Raw genomic sequence first — 26,400 nt, 5'->3', positions numbered from 1 at the left:
AGTACAAAAAAATCTCTCTAATTTCGGTAATGATCCATCTATCACTATACACATGAAGAGACTAACTTCATCATCGGAGGTTCTTCGGACCACACTGAGCCCATTTTTCCCTTTGGTGTTCGCAGGTGCAGACCCTGGCTCAAGTTGCTAGAACATTGTTCAGGCATACGAAACATGACGCTAACAGTGGTGCCGTCTGTGGGATCTTTCCTATAGGTGTAACATGTTCTTTGTATGCCGACAACAACCCGTTCTCAAACTCAAGGGCCAAAAGTCTTATCAAAAGACATGCAAGAACTGAGGCTGACGAAAGGCAAGGTTAGCATGATAAGACCCCTAGACGATGACCACAGCCCACCACCTCCTCCTGAATTCATCATTGGGGAGAAATTAGGCATGAGCAAGCTCTCCTACAAGTAGAGACAAATGAACCACTTGAGCTGACTCCCCGGACACAAACCGTCCTAAGGCCAAGATTAGACTTGGCAGCAGAATGGCACCCAGCAGTCGACAAGCTATGATTCAACTCCACACAAAGCATCAGGATGTGTTTGTCTGGAGCCACGTAGACATGCCTGGGATTTACCCGAACATCATTCAACATCACCTGTGTGTAAACCCAAAAGCCACGAAGGTCAGACAAAAAAGGTGGAGCTTCAGTGCCAAGAAATGCAAAGCCATCACGGAGGAGGTCACCGCCTCTTAGTAGCGAGATTCATACGTGAGGCAAGCTACCTAAACTAACTATCCAATGTTGTGCTTGTGAAGAAGGCCAACAACAAGTGGAGATTGTGCGTTGATTTCATGGATCTGAATAAGGCTTGCCCAAAAGACAGCTTCCCTCTTCCCTAAATTGACCTGATAGTGCCTATCCATTTTTCTCATTTCTAGCATTAAAATAATTAAGGTAGTCTTGGCTACAAGTATTAACTTGGAAGAGATTATTAGGGGTTGCATATTTAAGCCCTTATTCTTTATTTAGATGATTGAGAATTGGAATTTGGCTTTGTTCACAAAACTATAAAGTATTTTTCTTTGCTCCAGTTTTCTCTTTGAAACCTAACTAGTCATCAAGACATCAGCCTCTCCCTATACTTATATATGGCAAGAGTACTAGGAGGGTTGTTTCCAGCACAACCCATGTTAACCGGGCTTGGGCCAGGTAGTGAGGCCCATCTTTACCAAGCCTTCCCCTCCAACGCCCTCAGAGTCGTCCGAAAGATCCAGTCCTTTAAGTTGTATCAGATCAAGAAAGTGCTAAGTACGGAAAGCCAGGCTAAGGGGGAAAATATGGTATGTGCTAACTCTGACATCCCCTGTTACACCTAGTGTTGAAGGACTTATGTCAGCAGCAAAGGATGCGGGCGACCCTCCATTCTCTAACCCATGGGGGAGGGGGAGTGACCAAAAGTGACTGTCGTTCACCCACTACCGACACATACTTCTGGGGTTGCATGTGCATTAAAAGCTTTGCCTCAGAATACCATATCACCATGAATGTCCCTATTAAAATATATGCGGGCAGGACAACTTGACCCTGACACGAAGGACAGAATGTTCCCTCTGAGCTTCGTATAAAAGCCACATCCCAGGTACAAAAAACTCTCTAATTTCGATGATGATCCATCCATTACTACACACACAAAGAGACTAACTTAGGCATCGAAGGTTCCCTAGACCACACTGAGCCCATTTTACCCCATGTGTTCGTAGGTGCAAATACAGGCTCAAGTTGCTAGAACCTCATCTAGGTATAACACAATAATAACAGTGGCGCCGTCTATGGGATCTTTCCTATAGGCGTAATGTGTTCTTTTTTTGCTGACGACAACTCATTCTCAAACAACTCAAGGGCTAGAAGCCTTATCAGAAGACATGCAAGAACTAAGGCTAACAAAAAGTGGGGTCAGCATGATAGAGCCCTAGAAGACAACCGTGCCCCACCTCCTCCTCCCGAGTTCATCATAGGGGGGAGCATTTGGGGACGAACAAACTCTCCAACAAGTAGAGCGAAATGTGCCACATGAGGTGGCTCCCCTAGACCCAAACTGTCCAGCGGGCATGATTAAACTTGGTAGCAGAGTGGCACCCAACATGCGGCAAGATATGATGGAACTCCTCACAGAGCATCAGGATGTGTTTGCTTGGAGCCATGAAGACATGTCTGGATTGACCTGGACATCATTCAACATCACCTATGTATAAACCCAGAAGCCAAGAAGGTCAGGCAGAGAAGGCGAAGCCTCAGCACCGAGAAATGCACAGCCATCACGAAGGAGGTCGACCATCTTTTAGCAGTGGGATTCATACGTGAGGCACGCTACACGGACTGGCTATCCAATATTGTGCTTATTAAGAAGGCCAACAACAAATGGAGAATGTACGCTGATTTCACAGATATGAATAAGGCCTACCCCAAAGACAGCTTCCCTCTTCCCTAGATCGACCTTAGAGTGGACTCCACCGCGAGACATCGCATGCTCAGTTTCATGGATGCATACTCAGGGTACAACCAGATCCGTATGAACCTCGACGATGAGGAGAAAACATCGTTGATCATGAATAGGGGGTTGTACTGGTACACAACCATGCCCTTTGGCTTGAAGAATTTGGAGGCGTCCTACCAGCGATTAGTCAACCGTATGTTCAAGGAATAGATTGGGCGGAACATGGAGATTTCCGTGGATGAATTGCTTGTGAAGAGCAAGGCCCCTGAATAGCATTTAGTCGATCACCGTTAGGCCTTCATGTTACTAAGGCGCTACTAGATGAAACTTAACTCGGCAAAGTGCGCATTCAATGTAGAGTCTAGGAAGTTTTTGGATTTCATGGTCTCAGAGTGAGGAATAAAGGATAATCGAAAAAAGGTGAAGTACATAGTCAACATGGCCCCACATTGAAGCATCAACGATGAGCAAAGGCTCACCGACAGAGTGGCAGCTTAATCGATTTGTATCCCAATCGAAGGACAAGTACCAGCCGTTTTTCAAAGTGCTGCGGAAGGCGCAGACTTGGGATGATGAATGTGACCGTGCATTCAAGAACCTTAGGCAGTACCTTACCAGCCCTCCCACTGCTCAGCCAAGTTGACCCCAAGAGAAATCTTGAGCCAGTATTTTTCCATTTTCCTGTATGCAGTCTCTGCAGCTCTAGTGCAGGATTTGAAGGACTCCCAGAAGTCGGTGTACTAAACCAGCTTTCCTTTCTAGAGTACGGAAGAAAGATACCCTCGAAGCAAGACCATACTTCCAGGCATACCCGATACGAGTCCTAACTGAAGCCCCTCTAAAGAAGACTTTACAGCAACCAGACTTTTCGGGCAGGTTGATGAATTGGGCAGTAGAACTAGGTGAGTTCGACATTGAATACATCCCTAGAAGCTTTGTCAAAAGGCAAGTACTGACAGACTTTGTCATTGAGTTCACTGACTTTCCAAAAGAGATTCAAGATGCACCTCCCGTGAAGCCTTATCAAGTCTTCGTCAATGGTTCATCCTGCCGGGTTGGAGGAGCAGTAAGGGTGCATATCGTTAGTGATGTAGGAGAAGAATATAACTACGCCATCAGATTGGCGTTCACAACTACCAACAACGAAGCAGAGTACAAAGCACTGTTGGCCGGCTTAGCAGTTGCTGAGTCGTTGGGAGCTAATGAGATAAAAGTGAAAGCCAACTCCCAAGTAGTTGTCAACCAGGTCTGGGGAGAGGTCATCACGAAGAGCGAAAAATTGAAAAAATATTTGATGTTGGTGGGAGACAAACGTAGCCACTTTAGATATTTTCAGATTCAGCAAATACCGAGAGCCGAGAACCAAAAGGCTAACAAGCTGGCGTGAGCTGCGTCTTGGCAAGAAGACTCGCCCCTACCAGAGCAGACAGTGGTCAGAATAATATAGATGCCCACGATAGGGATCGACATCTCGAAGGTGAGGCTGGGAGCTCACAAATGGGCCACGGATATAATCAAGTACCTGGATGCTAACAAGTTACCCGGCGATAAGTGGGAAGGAAGAAAAATCAAGAATAAAGCGGCTCACTTCATCTTTACTGACGGGGTCCTATACAAATGGGGTTATTTTGTGCCTCTCTTATGGTGTGTTTCGCTTGAGCAAGCGCAGTACGTCCTGGCGGAGGTACATGAAGACGTGTGCGGTAACCACTCGGGAGGAAAAGCATTGGCGGGCAAAGTAATGAGGGCGAGATACTACTAGCCACGAGCCTTCAAAGACGCATATGAATTCGTCCAGAAATGTCAGTAGTGTCAGAATTCTCCCCGGTACCTCATTGCCCACTAGAGGAGTTGACGTCAATCATGTCACCATATCCCATTGTGCAATAGGGAGTTGACCTAGTTGGCACCCTTCGTCCGGGTAGAGGAGGGGTAAAATTTGTAGTGGTGGCTGTAGACTACTTCACTAAATGGGTTGAAGCGGAGGCCCTAGCAATGATAATGTCAAGCAATGTCAACTGGTTCCTATGGATGGCGGTCGTGTGTAGATTTGGTATCCCTCGTTTTATCATATCGGAGAATGGAAGGCAGTTTCACTTGGATCATTACCATGACTGGTGCTGGGATCTAGGGATCAACTTTAAGTATTCATCCCCAGGACACCTGTCCTCCAATGGGCAAGTCAAGGCGACGAATAAGACACTGTAACAGCCCACCTAAAAAGCTCATTAGACCATGACCTTAGTAGACTTAATCGTAGTTAATTAGGAGTTGAGCTATTTTAGAATAAGAAAAATTTTGGATACTTGAGTTGGCAAAAAGACCGTATACTTTGGGTTTAGCAGAATTATTAGAAGATTCTAGTGCAATATTGATTTTTGAGGAAAAATAAAATTTTTGGAGCTTGATTGGTTAGTAATATTATTTTGGAGAATTTTTAGTACTTTATAATTTTGAGAATAAGAAGCCAAAAGGACCATAAGGGAATAACACATGGCATATTGGATGGTTGCCACAATAATGGGCTAAGTAAATTGGGTAAATTTTTTGAGGAATTGGAGAAGGCCCAAAGAATGGTTTACTAAGGCCCAAGCTTTTTGAGTATAAAGGCTTAGGAGAGACAATGAGACTGTAGGACCCTAAGGCACTAAGGATGTGATGGGTTAAGGTTAAGATATTAAAAAGCCTTAGGCTCAACTTGGGAGATATAAATTTTTAAGTCTATCTTGGAAGACACTAGAAAATAGGCCCAATGAAAAGGGCATAAGGCCATTGGGCCTAACTTAGTAAGAGTGAAGGCCTTGGGCCCAACATGGAAGACATAAGAATTTAGGCCTCACTTATTGAACACAAGACTATGGGCCTAACTTATTAAACCCAAGGTATTAGGCCCAACTTAGATTTATTTGGATTAAGACACTTAGTGTCATTAATTATTAGGCATGGATTAGAGAAGCAAGGCATTAGTAATCCTATTAAGGTCTTTAGAACCTTAGGATATTTATGGGTCAATTCTTAGAAGCCCTAAAACAAGCCTCATAGGAGTGCAAGACTTGGTAGGATAGCCTTAGCCCAAGTATGAGGAAGGCATAAGGCCTTTGGGCCAAGATTGACATAGATTTGACCCATGGCCCAATTATGTCAAGGTGAGCCTTTCAAACCTCATCTTTGTGGATCTTGAGGTCTCTTTTAATCCCTCAAAATCTGAAAACAAGACCCCCATTCATTCAAACCCAAAAGCCCTTGGACCATTAACCCACACTCATGGCCCTTTTAAGTCCACAAGGCCTAAAACCTTGTTTGGTTATATTTCACTCTTCAATTTGAAATGTCATTACACCATACCATGGATTTTCTTAAACCCATGTCATACCCTAAGTACCCAAATTAAGTTTTAAAATTGGTTAAGACCATTAATAAACTTACCTATGATTAATGATCTTTAAATCATGTTTTAGAGCTTAATTTTCTTTCTTAATCTTTTTAACATTTTTTATCTGAAATTTTCTTGTTTCATTACTCAATTACATCACTCTTAGATCATACTAAAACCCTAGATAAACCTTCACATATGTCATTAGAGGAAATTATCAAACCCCAAAACTACACCAATAGGCACACATGTGTGCCCTTTGTGTGCATGGACTGTTTTGCCCTTAATCTCAATCTTTTTGTGCATTTTTCTCAAGGTCAATATGGTCCTTAAACACCTCATGAGACCTATTTGAGCCCAGACCAAGCCTTGGACGAGTTTGATTTCAAGAACCAAACCAAAACACCAAATTGATTGCACCTAGGAAGTTAGTTGGTTGCAAACTGTTTTGGTTGCGATTCAACAACCCATCTACCCTTGGCTGAGCCACCACCCCATGCCATCTCCTTAACCAACCAATTCTCAAGAGGTCCTCATGGTCATCATGAGCTTTGGACTCATTCTTTTTAGCCAAAAAAAGCACAAAACGGAAATCTACCCAAGGAAACCACCATTGAACCCGTTTGCTTGTGTATGATGACTTTGTATTTTTCTGTCTCTTCTTCTACACTAAGACTAGACCAGTTTTCTTTAGGCTCAATGTAGCAACTGTAGTAGTGAAATCATGGTAGTTTGGTGCACTGTTTTGGTCTACACAATATGACACAAGCTTATGGACTGAAATCTGGAAATTTCAGTTTCTCACACCACCTCCCTCCTCAACCAATCCCCTTGGACCAAGGCCAACACCTCTACCCGTTTGGCCATCTATAAAAGGTTCCTTCACCCCCTCAATCTTCTACACCTCCTCTCCAGCTTCCCCTTGAGCATAGAGAGCAATCTTCCCCCTTAGTCTTGAGAGAAACCGAAAGGTGAGTGAGTTTGAGTGTTCTTGGAAGTACTTGAGAGTTCTTGTTCTAGGAGCTTGAGTGGGCTACAAACTTTGTGAGTTTTCTTTCCCTAGACCTTAGTTTGCATGTCAAGTCTTGTTTTCTAGTGTTAGAATAAATTTTGGTTAAGTTTAGATAAGATTATCATGCTTAATTCAAAACCGGGTTAATTAAGGATGATTTAAGTGTTTAAATTGTTTTAAGTGGAAATTTAGCTATGGCATGTCTTAAGTATGTTTTGATATGATTTATTAATGTCTTATAATGATTATGGAATGTTTTATTTTTTATTAGAAGCATGTCATGATAGGTTTTAATTCTATCTTGTTTTGATCATCAAAACATGCTTGGATTTTAAGTAAGTTGTGATTAAGGCTTAAAGCCTGATTTGTTCCACCTAGGCTTGATGATTAAGCATTTAGAAAACCTTCTGGATGGGATAAGAAGGAAAATACATATCTTGGGTGAGTTTTGAAAGCATGCCTTAGTGATTTACACTAGGAACATCATGCTTGGTTTGTTTTCAAGACTAAAAGTCAAAACTTTGAAAACCTCTCATCTCATCATTACAACTTTTTCAAATTTTCACACAAAATAAAATAAATAATTCAACTTTTTTAAATTCTAAAATAAAAATAATATTAAAAAAATATATTCTAACAATATTTTATTCAATTTTTTAACTTTAATCTCAACTCATCTTATCTCTGAAACAAAGGTGAGGTTTTTAGCCATTATTAAGTGTTGGGATGAACTTGCTTATCAAAGAATTGAAATTTATCATATCATTAAGGACTATAGTGATTGTTTGTGGTTAAAGAGAATTTCATATGCATGCATTCATAGGGATCAATAGTTGAAATCACACTTAGGCATAAACTAGAGTGCATGCCATGGGTTGGGAGTGTTCGCGATAGTCCACTTTGAATTTTACAATTCTAAGGATATGGATGGTTTTAAAATATGAAAAATACGAGGTCCATGAAGTTTGGGGGAATTTGTGGTTTATTTGTAAATAGTGAAAAATTAAGACCTTAGTGGCAATTTTTGAGAGTTTAGGCGTATTTTTGTAAATACTCATTTTTTGAAAGCTTTTGATTATGAATGTCTTCCACAGTAGTACAAATCCTAACTTAGTATGAATTTGATTTCAACCGCTACGATATTTCCAAACTCGGGAAGTTTGTAAGTTCGCTTCTAACTTACTTTTAGATAATTTATTTATAATTCTTGTGTAAACGCCACATTCATTTTACAAATGTCATTTTATTCATGAAATATCATATGATACATCATTGAGCATTTTATTATTTGTTTACATGACATGTGAAATCCTCACCATTTTTAGCATATTGTATATAAATATCATTTTTCATGAAACACTTTATGCACATGTCATGAAATATATTTTTTAAAGTATTGCGTAAAAATGAATTTTGTCATGTCCCCAAAGGTTAGGATGGAGAATTATCCTAATGGAGCTCATCTATCTACTCTAGAGTGAGTAAAAATAGAGTAGTAAGCTCTAGGTTGACGAAGAACAGTCAATGGGCATCAAATGGATTTTTTTTAAAGAATGCCGGAACGAAGTCAAATGTTATGACACCTAATGCTAGTGGGTGTATATGTTATGATGATGTTATGTTATATTACCAATGTATTGAGAATGATGTCTGCAGACAAAGACGTAGTGTCAACATGAGTTGTGTTACAGTCACTGGCAGGTGCTCACAGTGCATATGGGAAACCGTGTTGCTACCATACGTATGTTAGTGATGATTTTAATAACGATGAAACGTTATGATTTTTTACAAAAATGAGGTATGAGATGTTCTCTTCTGAAATGTAATGTTTTTGAAATTTGAAAATAAAATTGTTCTCTAAAAGAGAAAGTGCATTAAAGTTTTTCTGAAAATGTTGAGCAACTTGGATGGGAGACAAATATGGATTTTTTTTTTTTTTTTGCATATCATTGCATGCATCTCATGTTTATCATTAATCATGCATATCTTATCTCTGTGCAAGTTAGTTGTTTAACTTATTGAGATTTCAAGTAAATCTTACTATTGTGGACCTACTATCATTCCCTCCGGAATGATAGAAGGTTTATTAGGACCAGTAGAAGAAGGACAGGAAGGACTGTTGGATACAAATGGTTGAAGAGGAGCCGAACCATGAGCGGAGTCTAGTTATAATTTTGATGCTCATAAGCATTGTCACTTCATACTTCAAAGCGTATGAAATAGTTGATCTAACCATGGAACTTGATTTAAGTATTTTGTATTAAGAAAATTATATCCTTAAGTTTGAACTTATGATGGTTATTAGGATGTTTTAGTTCATTCTGGCATGAGTAATATCTATTCACTCTTATTCCGCTACGATTATTGCATACTGCTAACTGCATACGAGAATGCATTGCATATTAACTGTTATGAACAGGGGTATGTAACTTTGTATTACATGTCCTGATGCTCAAAGTCTCTGTTACATCCCGAGTAGGGTTTTGGGGGCGTCACAGAAACTGCTCGGGATCCTTAAGAAAAGGCTTGACGACAAGAAAGGAGTGTGGGCGGAAGAACTCCTAGGGGTTTTGTGGGCATACCGGACCATGATCAGGACCCCGACAGGCAATACTCCCTTCTTCCTTAACTACAGGCAGTGGCACCTGTTTAAGTAGGGATACCCACCTAAAGAATCCAACACTTCAATCAAGATTCTAATAGCGCGAGACTAGAAGAAAGAAGGGTTGAAGGTAGAGGTAAGGACGACGGTCAACAAAATAAGGGTTGAACGCTGCTTCAACTAGTGAGTCCAACTGAGATCATTCAAAGTTGGAGACTTAGTGCTAAGACAGACCAGGACAACCACCTGTGACAAAGGAAAGTTGGGGCCTAGATGGGATAGTCCTTACGTAGTCACGACCAACAATTGCACGGGTTTGTATAGACTCAAAGATTCACAAGGACCCACCACACTCATGGAAAGCCGAACACCTGCGGAAGTTTTTTGTTGAAAGTGTAGGTTGTACTTTATTTCAGGCAAGGGCGATCTCGAGCTCTAAGTCCTCTACTTTTTGCAACTTAGACTTGTAGGACTCTTTTTTCTTCTTTAGAGAGTCAGAGAGGGACTCATACTCTTTATTTAGCCAGTTGTATGACCGGGTGCCAGAGTTGCATTGCTCTTTCAACTTCCCTAGCTCCACTGTCCGAGTATCAGTGACTCTTGCAGGGTGTCTCGGACCTCTCCTTTAAGCGCAGCCTCGAGTCTGTGATGCCCGACCTTTTCCCATGACTTAGAGAGGTTGGACTTGAGCATGGCCTTTTGTCAGAAAAGCTTGGCCATCCTCTTCCGCCTCGTCCAATGTTCGAATTCTGCCTTAACAAATGCCTCCTCCAACCGCTCCTTTTCATCCCTCACCTGCTTGGCATGTCTCAAGGCTTAACTGGCCATGAAGCGAAGTGCCCAATTCTCCTCCTCTAGAGCTCCTCAACCATCCACAATGAAAGCCTCTAGTTGCTCCACCGCCTATCACAAAAGCAAAACGAAGTCAGAGCGTTTAAGGCAAACTAAGGAGAAAGAAAAAGAGAAAGCAATGTGACAAAACATACCCCGGAAAAGAGGTCCCTAAGCGACCCGGCCATCTCTTGGATGGAATCCTCGCGCTCCCTCCCCCATCTCAGCTGATAGGGAGGTGAAGGGAATCCAAGACCGAACCCCCTGCTCCTCGGGATGAGGACGAACCATGGCAATGCATCCATGTTCCGGGTCGGGCCCATCGACTTGGTCCCTAGCCCCTTCAGACGCCGACTCCTCATAGGCGTGCTCTCCCCTTGGACTAGCAGATGGGGCTTGCTTCGGCACCCACCCCAAGTCCTCGCCAACAAGAGATTTCCTCCTGCCTGAGCTTGGCATCACAAACTCAGTCTTAGGTGGGTCGGGGGAGACTTCAATAACCTCTACGGACCCCATCTCAGCTTCAGACTCTGGAGCAACCACCAAATCCTCCTTGCTTGCCACTAGGGCCATCTCAGCCTCAGCCTTGGGTAGGGCAGGTGAGACCTTGACCCCTACTGGAATTAACCATACCCCAGGCTTAGGTGAGATAACCAAACTCTCATGTTCCCTCGCAGGCGCCATCTCTGCTTCAGCTCCCCCTTCTACTGAATTTTAAGCAGCAGGATGCAGATCGTGGACTCTCTGGGGGCGAATTTCAAGATAGCCCCGTATAAGTACAGCAAAAGCCTCTCCTAGGCCCTCGTGAGGGTCTCAACTACCATCACTCACTCGGCAAGACGGGAGAAGATGTAACTTCAGAAGCTTGAGGTGGGATTGCGATCTCAGGGACCTTGGCCATCTCGGGAGCCAACAGGCTTCCTGGGTCACATCAATAGCCCCTGCCTTGCTCGGCGAGGTGGGAGAGGCAACCTTCAATACGGGTAGAAGGCTTTGGATGACTGACTAAGATGGAGATGGATGGGTTGTAATAGCCCACTAGAAATTCATTGGTGGAATTTCTATTGACTTTAGGAATCTCGTGAAAACCCATAAGTTTTTACGAATTGACCAATCGCTTAGGTTTTAGTCTGTCATCATGATCAGTGTTATCACTCTCTATGGTGCTAGATTTATGGGTTTAATTATTTGAGATAGTTAGAAGTGTCAGAATGAGTTATGGTCTGTGCCATTAGACTCACTGCATTATTTAGGATTTTATGGCGCAATAGCCTATTTTCATAATTTCGGACGAAATGTCTGTTGAAAATTGTGAAATTATTTTTTAGGGGCACTTCGGGGTTAAATTTCGGTGAACGATTTTCACTATAGGTTAATATGAATATTTAGAAATTTTTAGTCCTAAGTTTATTATGTTTCTTTTTAGAGTGAATAGTAACCTCGATAAGCGCACCCATTGCAGTGTTTTCAAAATCACAGTGTGAAATGTCTAAATTAGGTTAGAGAAGTTTTATTTTGACACTTGGCAAGATCTTAGCCACACATAGTAAATGGTATTAGACACTTGGTACAAAGAAGATCCATTAGATAGATTTGTGAAGGAATCAAGGTGTGAGATTATGCCACCTAAGCAAAGCTGTGTTTCATCTGTTCAACCAAATTGTGGCAGACCAAAGAGGGTTTCAACCCTAGCAAAACCCTAAATGGTTGGAATCCAATTGAAACCCCAAAAACTTGGTTGAAACCAAAACTCTAAATTGTTTTCCAAACCCTAAAGTTGGCCTCCAAACCGTTTTTAATCCGATTTCTAGCATTGTGTTTAATCACTTGATTAAATCACTTCCACATGCTATTAATTAATCAAATCCTTGTTAGGACATCATTATTCAACCTTTTAAACCTTGGGAATTTGATTGGGCCAAGAAAAATTGATTTTGGGCTTGTTAGCATCTCAAACCCTAACCAAACCCCATTTAAACCCCAAATTGAAGCCCACTTGATGGGGCCCACCAAGGCCCACGAAATTGGCCACCTTGGCAAAGCTTCTTGGAGAAGTTTCCTCCCCCACATGGCAGACCATCCACTGCCATTGGCTGCACCCAATAGTGCCTTGATGTGAAGGAGAAATCCACTTCATCAACTTCCATCTTTCACAGCTGCTGCAGGCAGTCTCTGCCCCTCTCTATTCTCCACTTTATGTCACATAGCCACCTCCAATCAAGGGTCATTCAAGCCCATAACTTCCCCCTCCAGAAGTCTAAAGTCGTGCAAGACACACTTCTCTCCATTTTATCACTTATTTCCCCCGTTCTTAGAGAGAAACCCAAAAGAGGTCTCTCGGGCAGATTTCTGGGTATTTTTGTGTGGCTATTTGTGATCCCTTGTAGGTATTATCTCACGCTTACTCCTTCATATAAGTTGTTCGTCTTTGAGTCTAGTTTCCGTGGATATCTTATTAGTCTCATTCCATGCTCATTTGATCGGTCAAAAGTATTTTTAACCATGGAAAGGTCATTCTGGGCGTGAAACTGGAGAGTATGTTATGTTTTGGAAGTTTTGACCAAGCTAATGGACATATCTTGGTCCGAAAATTTTATGGAGTGTTGTTAACATGTGTTTATGAATGTTCATTGAGGTTTTGTTACTTGAATAAAGATTTTGATGATAGATTTTCTTAGAGTTAGAAACTTGAAAACTGGAAGTGGAAAAACAGTTTCTGTTTTGTGAAAGTTTGAATATTTCGTGGTTTAATCTTATTCCAAAGGCTTTGATATTTTTATATGATGATCCTAAGCCTCTTATATACATGTTAGGATGTTATTTCGAAGATATCTAGTATTATTTTTTAAAGATATGATTTTCTATGCAAGAGGATTTCGGTTAGGCCTAAACTTTGATGTTTTTGAGTTAGATCCATGTTTTATTAAATTTTAGCCATGTGATTTTAAGTTTGATGGTTGGATCTTCTTTAGGACACATTTTTAAACCATGTGATGTGTTAGTTTGAAGATCACATGTCTTTAAGCCATGGATCAAGAGATTGATCATAGTTAGTTGGGAAAAACAGTTTCTGTTTTGGACTAAGTTTAAAACCAAAAACTCCAAGTGTTGTTTTGTGATTTTTGGTGAGTTTTGATTGATGATTTAAAGCATGTTTGATCTTAGGATGATGTTATGAATATGTTAGAAGTAAGATTTGATTTTTTTGGAATTCTTGGAGATGTTTTTATTAAGGTCAAAACTTATGATTTAAGGTTTACTTTTTGTTAAAAAGTTTGGGTCTTTTTACAAAAAGTTTGGTGTTGATAATTAGTTTTCTTAATGGATATTTTTAAGGGTGTTTTTTTAAACTTAGGATAGGAAGATCTTTATTACAAGATTTTGGTTTATTCATGAGTTTTGGAACTTGATAGAATTGCAACCAAAATAAGACAAATGGCCTATGTAGGTTTCGGCCATAGTAAGTTTTTCATAGTTGTGATTGGTTTTAAATTTTTCTGAGTTGATATTTGAGTTTGGGACAAAATTTGCATGAGGAATGTAAATTTTGGTAATTTTTGGAATTAGGATATTAAATCCTTAAGTTAGGGGTAAAATGGTCATTTGCCCACATGTAGAGGGTAAAATGGTAATTTTACTCTAAGTTGTCTCTTTTCACATTTCTAATTGTTAGTAATTAATTTCTAACTTTTAGAATAACCTTTTACAGTTCCTCGTGTTTCGCGCTTTATTATAGTAGAACGCGACGATCGAGGTAAGTTAGCTTTTAATTTACTATCAGTTTAATGTGTATGAGTGATAAGTAAGGGAACTAAATTGTATGTATGCATGTTATCATATGTGCCATGCCAAGTTATTACATATTTATCTGTTACACAGAATTTATTCTGTCATGAATTATTCATCTGTTATACATGATATTCTGTCACGTATTCCTATACGTTGCAAGTATGTCATGTTAAGTTAAGTATGCCATATGTACATGTATTTCATGTCACGTAATATTCACTGTCACATGCTACACCATGTTAAGAAATGTTGTCTGTTATATGGTATGCCATGTTATGAAATGTTGTATGTTACATGTATGCCATGTTATGACATGTACTCTGTTACATTTATGTCCCAACTATGTCATGTCTGTTATCTTATGTTCACGTCACGTTACGCTACGTCAGGACTTCTATCTTTTCGTATCCATGTCATCCCGTCTCGAATACAGTTTGTGTATCTCGAGAACAATCTTGTTAAGTTATTCATGTCAATCACGACCCTAAGCGCTAGGATGGGGTAATATCCTAGTGAAACTCCTTTGTTCACGCTGGAATGTCTAAATAGGTGTGAAATTCCCTGGGTTGACGAAGTACAGTCAACAGGTTGCGAATGGGGCCTAATTAGCTGGTCACCGGAGCTCGCCAGACACTAACGCCGATGGTGCCACACATTATGTTACGTATGTCCACAGCAAGTGTGGCACAAACAATTCATGGGGCCACAACAACTGTGGAGCATACACTACGTGAGACACAGCAATTGTGACACGTAGGATACGTGGGGCCACAACAACTGTGGAGTACATATTAACGCACTCACAGCTGGTATAGACACATGTGTTGTGATGCGGTAATCGGCAGGGACACACGGCTCAAGGGGACCTGTGTAGCACCCATATGGTCACTTAATTAAGTCTACTGAGAAAGATTCCAAGTTCATGTATTTCACGTTCAAGTCATGTTTCACGTTATGTTATGTTCAAGTTTACGTTCAAGTTTATGTTCATGTCAAGTTTCACGTTTATGTCACGTCAAGCTAAGTTTCAGTTCCAGTTCAAGTTATGTCAGCTCATGCCATGTTATGTCAAGTCACGTTATGCTTATTATACCATGCCATGTTATGTCAAGTCATGTTATGCTTATTATTTCATGCCATGTTATGTCAAGTTATGTTATGTTTACTATTGACTTGATTGTGCATTCATGTATTTATTGTCATGCATGCATCATTAACCTGTGTGAAGTTTTTTGTTAACTTGCTGAGATTTGTAATCAAATCTCACTGTGGTAGTCCCAACTACCATTCCCCCCGAATGGTAGATTTTGTTACAGGATCGAAAGGAGAACCAGAAAACGACCAACTGGAAACGGTCGACTAAGCGACGGTGTGACTTAGATGTAGTTTCCATAGGTTACTAATTGTATTTTGTGGAGTTCAATCTCCAGCACTCTTTTGTTCACAACCATTTTGGACTAGTGTTGTGATCTCAGTTGTTTAGTATGTCTTTATGTATGAAGTATGTTGTAAGTATTTGGGATATCATAAGTTTGGTGCATAGTATTGCTTTTAAAAAAAAAAAAATTATCCGCTGCGAATATTGCATAATGCTATATGCATGTTAGGAACATTGCATCTTATATGTCATGAACGGGGACAGGTAACCTTGTGTTGCATGTCCCGACGCTTCAGATGTCTGTCCGATCCCAAGCGGAATCTGCTGGTGTCACATGGGTTGTCCGGTAGGAGGCGACAAAGAGGAGTCAGAACTATTATCCGCAGGCTCCTCGGCCAGAGGTTTGTTCCCTTTCCCCTCGAAAGGCGAGCTTGTGGGCTGCTTGCGGTCCTGATGAGTGGAGGCTCCATGGGGACAGTGCAGTCATCATAGCGGGTGTGCACTGGGGGAGCCAAGTATCTACTCATGTTACCCTCGGTCAACAAAGCCACAGAGAAAACATCATCCGGGTGCACCTTGACCTAGGCCCAGACGACCTCCAACCTTTTCACCTCCATGGGAGTCGCCTTCGGTCTAACATCTTTGTCTGTGGGCACAACCCCCCATATGGCATGAACGAGGAACTCCCTCTATACAGTTTTCCCAACAGGGAACTCCCACCCCTTATCGAACAAGTGGAACCGCTAGTTCCAATCTTTGACCCATTGGTATTATGGCTCTAAGCAGGCCACTGCCTGCCCCAGATGCAAGCGGAAGCTGCAGATGTTCCCCTTATACTTCAAGATATTGTGGGCCAAGAGGAACTCCTGAGCAATAAGGTCTAGATGTTCAGGGCCAACCTCCTCTAGTGCCCTACTCCAGATGATGTGCCGGAGCCAGGCAAAGAAAGTCGAGAACCTCACGAACCGGCCTACAAAAAGGTAGCCGTAGTCCATTGGTACACATACTAAGGTACAATGCCACCTTAAAAGAGAAACCCTAGGAGTCCATGGCCCCTTCACGAGCCCTAAGAACCTCCAGGATGATGAAGTTCGAGAACCCATAAGAGGCCTTCAACGATCGCAGAGTTGTGGATATGACCTTTGACCTCCAGTTGAAACCCTAAAAAAATTGGGAAGCCTCACGAGCCAAAGATGGGTAGTCGTCACCAGGGTGTCGAACCACGGGGTGATAAGTGTTCTTAGTAGCCATTGGAGCAAAGAAACAAGACTGGTTAGGGTCATGAGAGAAGGAAGGAAACGGAGAAGAAGGGGAGCAATAGAATGAGTTCAAGGCTCTGAAAGGGAGTAAGGGCAAGAAGACAAAAAATTGGGAAGGGAGAGGCTTTAAATAGCTAGCCGCGTTGGTTAAGTTGACCCAGGTAATAGGCGAGATACACGCTACACGAAGCGGCGTTGGAAAGGAACTATCAGCCGTTTAGCCCACTGCTGAGACATTCCCTGGAAGCCACACCACATTAAATGCACCACCTCAGGGGTTGAGCCACATTAAAAGCTCTGCCTCAAGACACCACGTCACATTGAATGCCTCTATTAAAATAGATGAGGGCGGGATGGCTTGACCTTGACACGAATGACAGAATGTTCCCTCTAAGCTTCATATAAAAGGTACATCCCAAGTACAAAAAACTCTCTGATTTTGGTAATGATCCATCCATTACTATACACACGAAGATACTAACTTAGGCATCTGAGGTTCCACGGACCACATCGAGCCCATTTTCCCCCTTGTGTTCGCAGGTGCAAACCTCGTCTCGAGTTGCTAGAACCTTATTCAGGCATACAAACACATGACCTTAACAATTACCAAGTTATCCCTGCACAAAACACTCCCCACAATTCGGTTTTTCCTTTGTTGTTTTGGAATTTTAGCGATTTTCAAAAGAATTAGAGAGATGGCTCCTAGGTTGATTCAGCACTGCAAACAAATTGGAACAAAAATAGAAAAGCGCAATGATTTTACAAAAAATGGTCGACATCTCTCACCTGATTGACTTATTACAGCATACATACCTTAAATCAATTAAGATAAGAAAAATTATACTTGTCATCTTCTACACCACATGGCACACACTAACATGTGATTTGTCATTTTTTTCCTTCTATTTAAGCACATGCACATTGATGTGTAAATATGTGTTTAAATAGAATGACAAAAATGACAAAACACATATTGGTGTGTGGTGTGAGAATGATAATTAACATTTATCAGAATCATTCCTAGTTAATGAAAAACTCGTGACATATGTGAAAATTTTCTTTATTTAGAAAAAAAATCAAAAAATAATTTTAAAAACACCCACCTCCTCGTTAGACCACCTTTAGCTAGTGGCCAAATACGACCACCCTTTATGGCAAAAGCTAAAGCCTTCCCACAATGGCCTTCTCTCAACTACCATGTGGTGGCTAGGCCTGCAACTCGATCATTTAAGTTGGTTTTTTAATCCGACCCGACCCGGCCCAACATCTGGATTTGGGTCACTCGATTTGATCAATTCGGGTCGGGTCAACTTTTTTGAATATTAAGGAAAATAAATGATTAATTTATAAACTTTTGGTAGTATCTTTTTGGTCTCAATCACTTTTTCTACCCATTCCTCTCATTACTCTCTCTCTCTCTCTCTCTCTCTCTAATTTTTTGACTCCAAAATGGATAAGACTAAAAAAAGTTCCTAAAAGGACTTGGCTGCCATTGAAGTGACGTAGAATTAAATCAATATAATCCTTGCTACCTTCCCATTATCTCGTCCCCTTCTACTCTCTCTCTCTCTCTCTCTCTCTCTCTCTCTCTCTCTCTCTCTCTCTCTCTCTCTCTCTCTCTCTCTCTGTTTTTGAGACAATGGGTGAACTTCTTTTGCTTAGTTTTCCCGGGCATCTTCCTCCTAACTTAAAGCACCCCCGTCTAGTTATTCTATCTTGCCCACATTTTCTTTTCTGGGTTATCCTCGAACTCGAAGCCTACCAAAACGATCACTCTGAGCTTAGTGGACCAAAAGCAATCCAGTTGGAAGCTACTTCAGGAAAATAACTCTCTTTCCCATGAACCTCCCAGCAAGTATGATTAGCACAGTACCCAGAGTAATACTAGCCCTGAGCTTAGTGGTATTGGGTTTCCACTTGTTGAAGAGGGGCTTCTTGACATCATCCGCAGGATAGAACTTGGGGGGCTTCTCGGCTGGAAGGGCTACCTTGGGTTTGGCGCCATGGCGAGGAAAAATGCCATCGTTTTTGGCCTTGATGGCCCAGAGGCCCCTCTTGTGGTACATCTTTGACCTCGAGTATTTGCCGATACCATGAACCAGATCAGGGTTCCTGCTCACCTTCGGGTTCTCTGCCTTAGCATCATTGATTTATATCGCTCGCCCGCCGTAAGTAAAAATGGAAATGTCAAGCCATGATCTTAGCTTATGACTGTCAAATGGAGATGAGATGACGAAAGGAATGGGCAAGGCTAGTGACTAGGGTTGATATGAAAAAGCTTTAAGTTAGTTTTTCTTTTAAATGTTAGTCGGTTGAAACCGGCATTTATCGGGTAAGATCCGAAAGCTTGTTTAAATGGTCGGGTAGGGTCGAGCCGGGCCAAGTCTTTATTTTTTCTGCACGAGCCCAGTGGTGGCCTAGGTAAAGGCATTTGAGTCCGAATCCAACCATTTCAAGGTGGCCTATGCTCAACCACCACTTGGTGGTCTTAGATGAGATGAGAGGAGACCTCCCACCCTTATCCCCCTTTATTTTTATTTTATTTTATTTTTTACATTTTTATTTTTTAAATAAAAATAATTTTGTCAAAATTTTAATTTCAGATTCCATTTTTGCAAGTAAAAGAGAAATAAACTTTCATGTGCTAGGCTTCGTTTATTTAGGTTGGACAAATTTTGTAATAATTAGAGATGCTACTCACCTTATACGGGCAGAGGACCCCGTTGTCACCACTTAAGCAGGGGGCCTATGTTCCCCCGCCCCTACCGTAGCCTGGAGGACATTTTTTTTTTTTTAATTTCACATATAAATCCAATGGGGTTCACAAATAAAATAAAAATACAGATTAAAAAAAAATAAAACAAAACAAAAAAGAGGAGAGAATGCCATTAAGGAGAGAATATCACCAACATAGATGCAAGGAGGGAGCATACACGAGTTTGAGATTAGAACAAGGCAGAGGAAGCGGGATAAGTGAGACATCGATTGAGAGGAGAGAAGCCGAGCAACAATGACAGGAGCAAACTGCCACATTGACTCAGAGGAGAGGAGAGGAGAGGAACAGAGTAGCATCGTGTCTACATGGGCTAAGACGTTGAACTTCTAATGAGGGAGAGATCAAGAGTAGGGATAGGTTAGAATGACAAAGTTTAGAAATAGAGATTCCAAAAAGTGAGGAAATGTTGAAATTGTAGAGTTTTAACTATTTATCGTTTCTTAAACAACACCCTCCGCCTGCCTGCCTGGCCGGTGGGTGTCACCGGCCAGAAATCTGGCCGGGACCCCATGGCTGCTCAGAGTTGCGGGTGGGCGGGCTTAGCAAAGGGTAGCTCGTTACCCAACCCTAGTGACAAATGACAATGGGACTAATAATGTCTCTAATCCATAACACAAACGGTTATTTCTGAAATAAATAAAAAAGACACGTCAAATCTCAAAAAGACAAAATTCAAAGTTTAAAGGACCAAATATTCCTAATAATAATAATAATAGACGGGAACCTTCGATATTCCTTATCCAATATAGTATACTGATTGACAATACAGGCCACTGCCTGCCTGCCTGCCTGCCTGCCTGCCTGTTGGCTGTTGTGATATCTTTTCCTAGGACCTTCGTTACAGAGAAAACGGTGAGCAGTAGTAGAACAAGCAATGTAACTTCCCCCACTCGGACCACATATAGCACCTCAGGTGCTTGTTTCATGCAGTACCTACAAATATTTGCGTTCCTGTAAAGAATCACCAAGATCCTAGGAAGAACAAAGAAAAAAGAAAAACTTCGCAGCCATCAGAAGGATGTCTTAATCTTGTCATGGAGTGTCACCACCAAGTCGTGCGCATCGTCTAGGAGCTTCCACACATCAAGATGCCCAGCCATGCTATTACATTCCCTTAAAATCTCGTCCATGCTGCTATACTTCTCAATAATCAACTTCCTTCTTTGCAATACAGAAGCTGCAATTGCATAAAGCAACAAATCCTCTGTGGGTGGGGCTCGCTGCCTGATCCTGCCCCATGCAGACTTTCCAATCCCAGCCCTAATGGCTGCCTGGTCTGCCCACATTACCTCCCAAAGGCAAACAGTCTGTTCGAATGTTAATTCCCTTCTAAAGAGTACCACCACCATTCTATAAACGAAAAAACAATCCTCAGCCTGGAGCTTTTCTAAGTGCCTGTAAAGATGAGAGTCCTTGGACTTGATAATCTTTGCAACAGTATTGAGTTGCCTTCGGATTCCTGCCTCATCAAGCCTAAAATTATGCCGAGCCCTCCTCATGAAACCCACAAAGCACCAGAATGCCTCGTGATCCTCTGTAATCACTGAAATTATTGGAGAAAGAAGATCACTCATGCCCTGGCAGTAGCCAATTTCAGGGTCATAGAGTGCATATGCTTCAAGAATAGCAACCAGTCGAGCAGCATGGAAGATCCTGCAGGGTTCCAGGTGATCATAATCCTTCAACCCCACAGCCTCAGCAGAGTGGTGTGCCCTACCTTCCGAAATTGCAGCTTGAGATGGGGAGTATGGTATCCATTCTGCATTGGCACGTACAGCATCAAGGCGGATGATCCGCTGCCAAGAGGCAAAGTCTTCAGCATTGCGATATTTTGATGAGACTTCTGTCCTCGAGGGAGAAGACGACTCCTTGCAACTCATGTCAGGATCATTCTCTTCTGTTCCTTCCATAGAGGGGAAAGTCCGACTGACTTCAGGTTCTTCAGATGAGTCTGAGTAGGATGAATCGGTGTCAAATGTACAGATATCAGCATTTGTGGTTTGTCTTGCACTATCATGTCCCTCCAATAATGCACTAGAGTGGTAGTCTGAGTATTCAATATCTGGGCTCGTTTCCACACTAGAAAGGGACTCCCTGGCACTAACCACATCTTCAGAGCCAGGAGAATCTGTGTCTCGTACAAGACTCCCACTATACCCATCACAGCTAATTCTACCAATTTCATTCAAATTAAATCCCTCTTTGCTATGTTTTAGCAGCCGCCTGCATAGTCTACGAAGTTTCTCATATTCCTTTCTGCATTGAAACAGAATCACTGTAAAAATCAGAAGCCAGGCGAGAAGGAAAAAAAAAGTTCATGCATGCATGTGCGCATACATATATAATGGTTACAATTAATAACTCAATCTTTTAGAACATAGTTTGTGTACATACCTTTTCTGAGTTCTTATACTATCTCTTTCTTCTTTCGAACTCTTCAATTCATAGCTGTTGAAATAAAGAAGTTCAGTCAACCAACATAGGTATGGTACAACCCTCTTTCAGAAGGCAATGCAAATATGAAAATGGTAACCAGCTGAGCACATCTAAATATGCACCACATAGGAAGAAGATGGTTGAATGATGATTAATTACACATTCCTGGAAACAACATGATGTTCAAGAAATGAATTGTGTTTGGCAATAGTTTCTGAACTGCTTTTTGAAAGGAATTCGTGAAGCCTTGGAAAAAAAAGAATTAATGTAACATTGATATTATCGAGGCTTTAACTTGCTGATCTTAATTCATTTTTCATGTAGTATGGCTAGCTCTTCTAGGGTGCTTCATTAAGCAAACCCTGAGTTCTTGAGAGGATTTTTATGCCATATTTGAAGCTTATAAATCTTTCTTAGCCTCCATTCTTAAGAGGATTGAACCTGCAATCCCTCTAAGGGCTCGTTTGTTTTCAGAGATGAGATGAGATGAGTTGAGATTAAAGTTAAAAAGTTGAATAAAATATTGTTAGAATATATTTTTTAATATTATTTTTGTTTTGGGATTTGAGAAAGTTGAATTGTTTATTTTATTTTTGTTTTGGGATTTGAAAAAATTGAATTGTTTATTTTATTTTGTGTGAGGATTTGGGAAAATTGTAATGATGAAGTGAGATGAGATGAAATATTTTCTCAAAACAAATGAGGCCTTGTTTCCAACACTAGAATACCCTTCAATTAAATCTCATCCTAAGTTCCTAACCACACAATAGCTTAAATATAAACAAAATAGGCAACCAAAGCACCCTAAAAAACCCTAGTTATATGAGCAAAAACGAAATTTTAACTAACGGGTACAGCACTAGGAATAGCTACAATGATACTTTAGAAGAAGGTTTTGAAATTTAAAATTCTAACTTTATTGCAGCAGATACAAGACTTTCAATCCTAAACCAAACATCGATATCCAAAAACCCAGGATTGCACAAACTAGTTGAATATACTCCCACTGTGGATATAAACAAAAAATGAAAAAGTATCTAGCGTCCAAAGTGACTTCAGCAACCCAATTGGTATAGATAGGGAACCAGAAAATTTTTGAAAACCAAGGGAAACAAAAGTGTGGCTCAGGAAATGAGGAGGAGTTTGTCTGAGTCTCCAAAGTAGCTTTGCCAACCTAATTGATTCAGATCAGGCACCACTGAGGAAACAAAAACCAAGGAACAAAAGGGAGCTGTGGCTGACAAGGGGAAAAATGCACATGGAAGGATGGAAATTTATGCACAGAGAGAGAGAGAGAGAGAGAGAGAGAGGGAGAGAGATTGAACATGCTTACACTCCTAGTAGGAAAGGCCAAATTTCCGCCCTAATACTGGGATCAACACCCTGCATCAGAAATTATGATGATAATAAGTTAAAAACATATAATGATGTAAAACTTATACTTCTGAGTGCAGCAAAGACAGAATGAATGATGAGGATGGTAACTCACTCCACTGCGAACTTTTTTTAAAAGTTTAACTCCACCATCACGGAGCTTCCCATCTGGTGTAAAGAAACTTCTCCATTGCTGAGGCGAGAGGGCATGTTTTCTTTTCCTGCGAGACCACGGTGACTTGAGACGACCCCTGAAAATGAAAGAATGAGAAAGATTAATCCCAGAGATCCCTGAAAATGAGTTAGCTCTTTTTTATGAATAAATAATCTCAAATAGAAGGAGAGTCCTATTTGCAAAATTTTAAAACAATATGAATGAAAGCATTAAGGCAGTATCATATGTTCATTTTGATTTCCCATATAAAACGATCTTGTAATTAGTAATCAATAACAAGATCACCGAAACAGCTTTCCATTAGGGAAGATATGACAATAAACTACGGAGAGATGCCCGGTGCTAGAATCCCACTTGCACAAATAAAGCATTCATGTTATGGCACAATGAAATGCAAACGTTATCTTATCCTTCGAGCTCAAGATTATTAAAATTAACAGATCATTGGAACGTCCCCTAAGCGATAAATTCTGCATTCCAAACCAAGAAGAAAGGAAGCAAACAACGACCAAAACTAACATAAAAAAAAGTGCGAGTCAATTAAGCTTAAACAGGACCACATGCGAGTCCATCAAGGGACCTAGAGGAGCAATTTAACAGAAACAAAAGCCCCCGCTAAAGCAAGTAGATTGAACTGAAGATTGGTACTGAAAAAACGATTTGGAGTAATCGGAGATCGAGATCTGAATCGAATAGTGAGCTCTGCAGAAATCTGAGGTGAATCAAAGAAATTAAATGGAGAGAGAGAGAGAGAGGGACTCACCGATCGGAGGAAGAACAAGAAGCTGGTGAGGAAGAAGCAACAATGAATAGAACCGAACGCAAATGAATCCACGACGAAGAAGGAGAGGAATTCGAGTTCGAACTCGGAGACGACGACGACGATGAAGTTTGACTACGTCTTAGAGCTTTCATCTATCTATCACTTAAATTCGTACGAGTTGTTTTTTCTTGTTCTCTAGGGTTTCGCAGCTATAGTGGGGGTATTTTTTTCTTGACTGGGTTGGAAGAAAAAGAGAGAAATTTCTTTCTTTGACTAGGGCATTACTTTACCTACGAGCTGTAAAAGCTATGAACGCTAGCACGGCGACACCGGCCAGCGCCGTGAAAAGCACCGCCGAATCAGTGGCCGCCAACCGCGCCATGGACAAAACCCAGCCGCCGCGGCCGCTGCCGGAGATGGTGGGAATGTTGTTGTTGGTGCAAATGGACATGTAAAGAGGAGGGGAAGTATGAATCACAGGGAATCCCTTCGTCGTCGTCGTCGTCTTCTTCTGCTGCTGCTGGACTTTCGAGGTATTTACAGAACTCAGATGTAGACGGTACTGCTTTTCGTGGTTTTGGCCTTTTTTTACTTTTTCTTTCTTCCGTGGAAGTCCTTTTGTCTCTCTTCTCTCAAAGAGAGCGCCGCGCCTTTCACCCTATTCTCTATGCCAAAAAAGAAATCAAAATTTTGAGGTGCGGTCTTTTTATGCATTTTATTAAGTGATTGATTGTATTATTTTATTTTTAAATATAAAATAATTTTTTTAAACAATTATATTAATAAAGTATATAAATAATATGTAAAATTAATTATATATAACAGAATTCAACATATATATAATTGCTAGAGATACAAAGGGATCTCACATACTGATATGAATACTGACAATGTGCCACACTTCTCTCTTTTTCTTTTCCTTTCTTTTCCCCTCCTCATTGTGTCTCTCCCTTCCTCCTTTTTCCGTCTCTCTTTCCTAACCCTTCATTAACGTCGCCACCAAACCTTCATCGCTCCTCGTTGATATCGTTGCTGCACCCTTCACCTTCCTCGCCACTCGCCAACGTAGCCCTTCACTGCATCCCAGTCATCATCCTCGCCTTTATCACCGATGTCGAAACATCATCATCCTTGTCGCTGCTATCGGCCCTCACCGATAGGTGCAATCTCTCTCTCTCTCTCTCTCTCTAGGGGGTGGGGAAGAGGGCACGAAAAAAAAAATAATAACTAGTATGGCACACTACCCGAAATTTGTGGAATCTATTTGTGTTTATAGTATTTTTCTTTTATATATATATATATATAAATGTTATTTGTAGCCATGGACTGCACAAGTATTTTGCAATCCCTTTAAAAAGAGTGATTAAATACGGGATACCGGGGTACACATGAAAAAAATAATAATAATTTGAACTTTGCTACTTATCATCCCCACACAGCACATACAACACTTATTTAATTTTTAAAATTTTTAATTTTTTTTAGTTTTATTTTTCTTTAACTAATTGAGTTTTTCTACTCATCATTCATAAATCACACATTTGTTAAGAGAAAAAAAATAAAAAATAAAAGAATTATATCTAGTGTGTGGTGTGTGAGGATGATAAGTAGCAAAACTCAAATTAGTTTTTATTTTTCATGTACATCCAATATTTACTCATTTTTTCAAAAATATTACGTGGCATTTGAACACTTCACAATTATATATAACATTACTCATATATATATATATATATATGCTCAAATTAGTTTTTATTTTTCATGTAGATTTTATATGTATTTACTTATTTTTTTAAAAAAGATTACATGGTACTTAAGTACTCCACGACTATATCCAGCATTACTCATATATATACACACACATTAACTTGTTAACAGATCGATTGTGTGGAATAAATAAATAAAAAAGGTGAGACCGATTGTAATAAATAAATTAATCTCGTCCTATTAATTTTTAGTAAAACACATTCGATAACTTTTTTTTTATTGAATTTTAATCTAAATTCTTGATTTTATATCCGAACACTATCTAAACTGAGAGAGAAAGGTATAAAGCATGCAACCCAACGACCTAATTATTCATAGGAGAAATACTTCATCCATAAATAAATTTTACTTAGATTTGATAAAAGACTAACTGCTAATTATAGAATTTTTAGAATTTTCAAATTTCAAATTTTCGAAC

General features: G+C 40.5%; 1 protein-coding gene across 2 annotated transcripts; it reads right to left on the bottom strand.

Moving 5' to 3' along the window:
• Nucleotides 1-20,069: 20,069 nt before the first annotated feature.
• LOC109007548 (GTPase-activating protein gyp7-like) lies at nucleotides 20,070-24,889 on the bottom strand. 2 transcript variants are annotated; one of them, XM_018987252.2, is made up of 5 exons: nucleotides 24,216-24,889; nucleotides 23,393-23,528; nucleotides 23,237-23,286; nucleotides 21,862-21,915; nucleotides 20,070-21,723 (listed from the first exon to the last, which is right to left on the bottom strand). In XM_018987252.2, exons 1-5 carry the CDS (start codon nucleotides 24,365-24,367, stop codon nucleotides 20,478-20,480), a joined length of 1,638 nt encoding a protein of 545 aa, XP_018842797.1. In that variant the 5' UTR covers nucleotides 24,368-24,889; the 3' UTR covers nucleotides 20,070-20,477. The 2 variants fall into 2 exon arrangements, with proteins under 2 accessions (XP_018842797.1, XP_018842796.1); XM_018987251.2 differs by having other exon boundaries at nucleotides 24,506-24,889.
• Between the last annotated feature and the right edge of the window lie 1,511 nt (nucleotides 24,890-26,400).

Source organism: Juglans regia, chromosome 16 (assembly GCF_001411555.2).
Source record: "Juglans regia cultivar Chandler chromosome 16, Walnut 2.0, whole genome shotgun sequence".
NCBI classification, from domain to species: domain Eukaryota; kingdom Viridiplantae; phylum Streptophyta; class Magnoliopsida; order Fagales; family Juglandaceae; genus Juglans; species Juglans regia.
This window is presented reverse-complemented; position numbering and strand designations above follow the sequence as displayed.

Bases quoted from the DNA above. Each gene is read 5' to 3' on its own strand.
- LOC109007548 (XM_018987251.2), bottom strand. From the start codon at position 24,666: ATGTCCATTTGCACCAACAACAACATTCCCACCATCTCCGGCAGCGGC. The intron at 23,529-24,505 runs GTAAAGTAATGC...TTTCATTTTCAG, and splicing joins ATAGCTTTTACAGCTCGTAG to GGGTCGTCTCAAGTCACCGT. The intron at 23,287-23,392 runs GTGAGTTACCAT...TTTCTGATGCAG, and splicing joins TAAAAAAAGTTCGCAGTGGA to GGTGTTGATCCCAGTATTAG.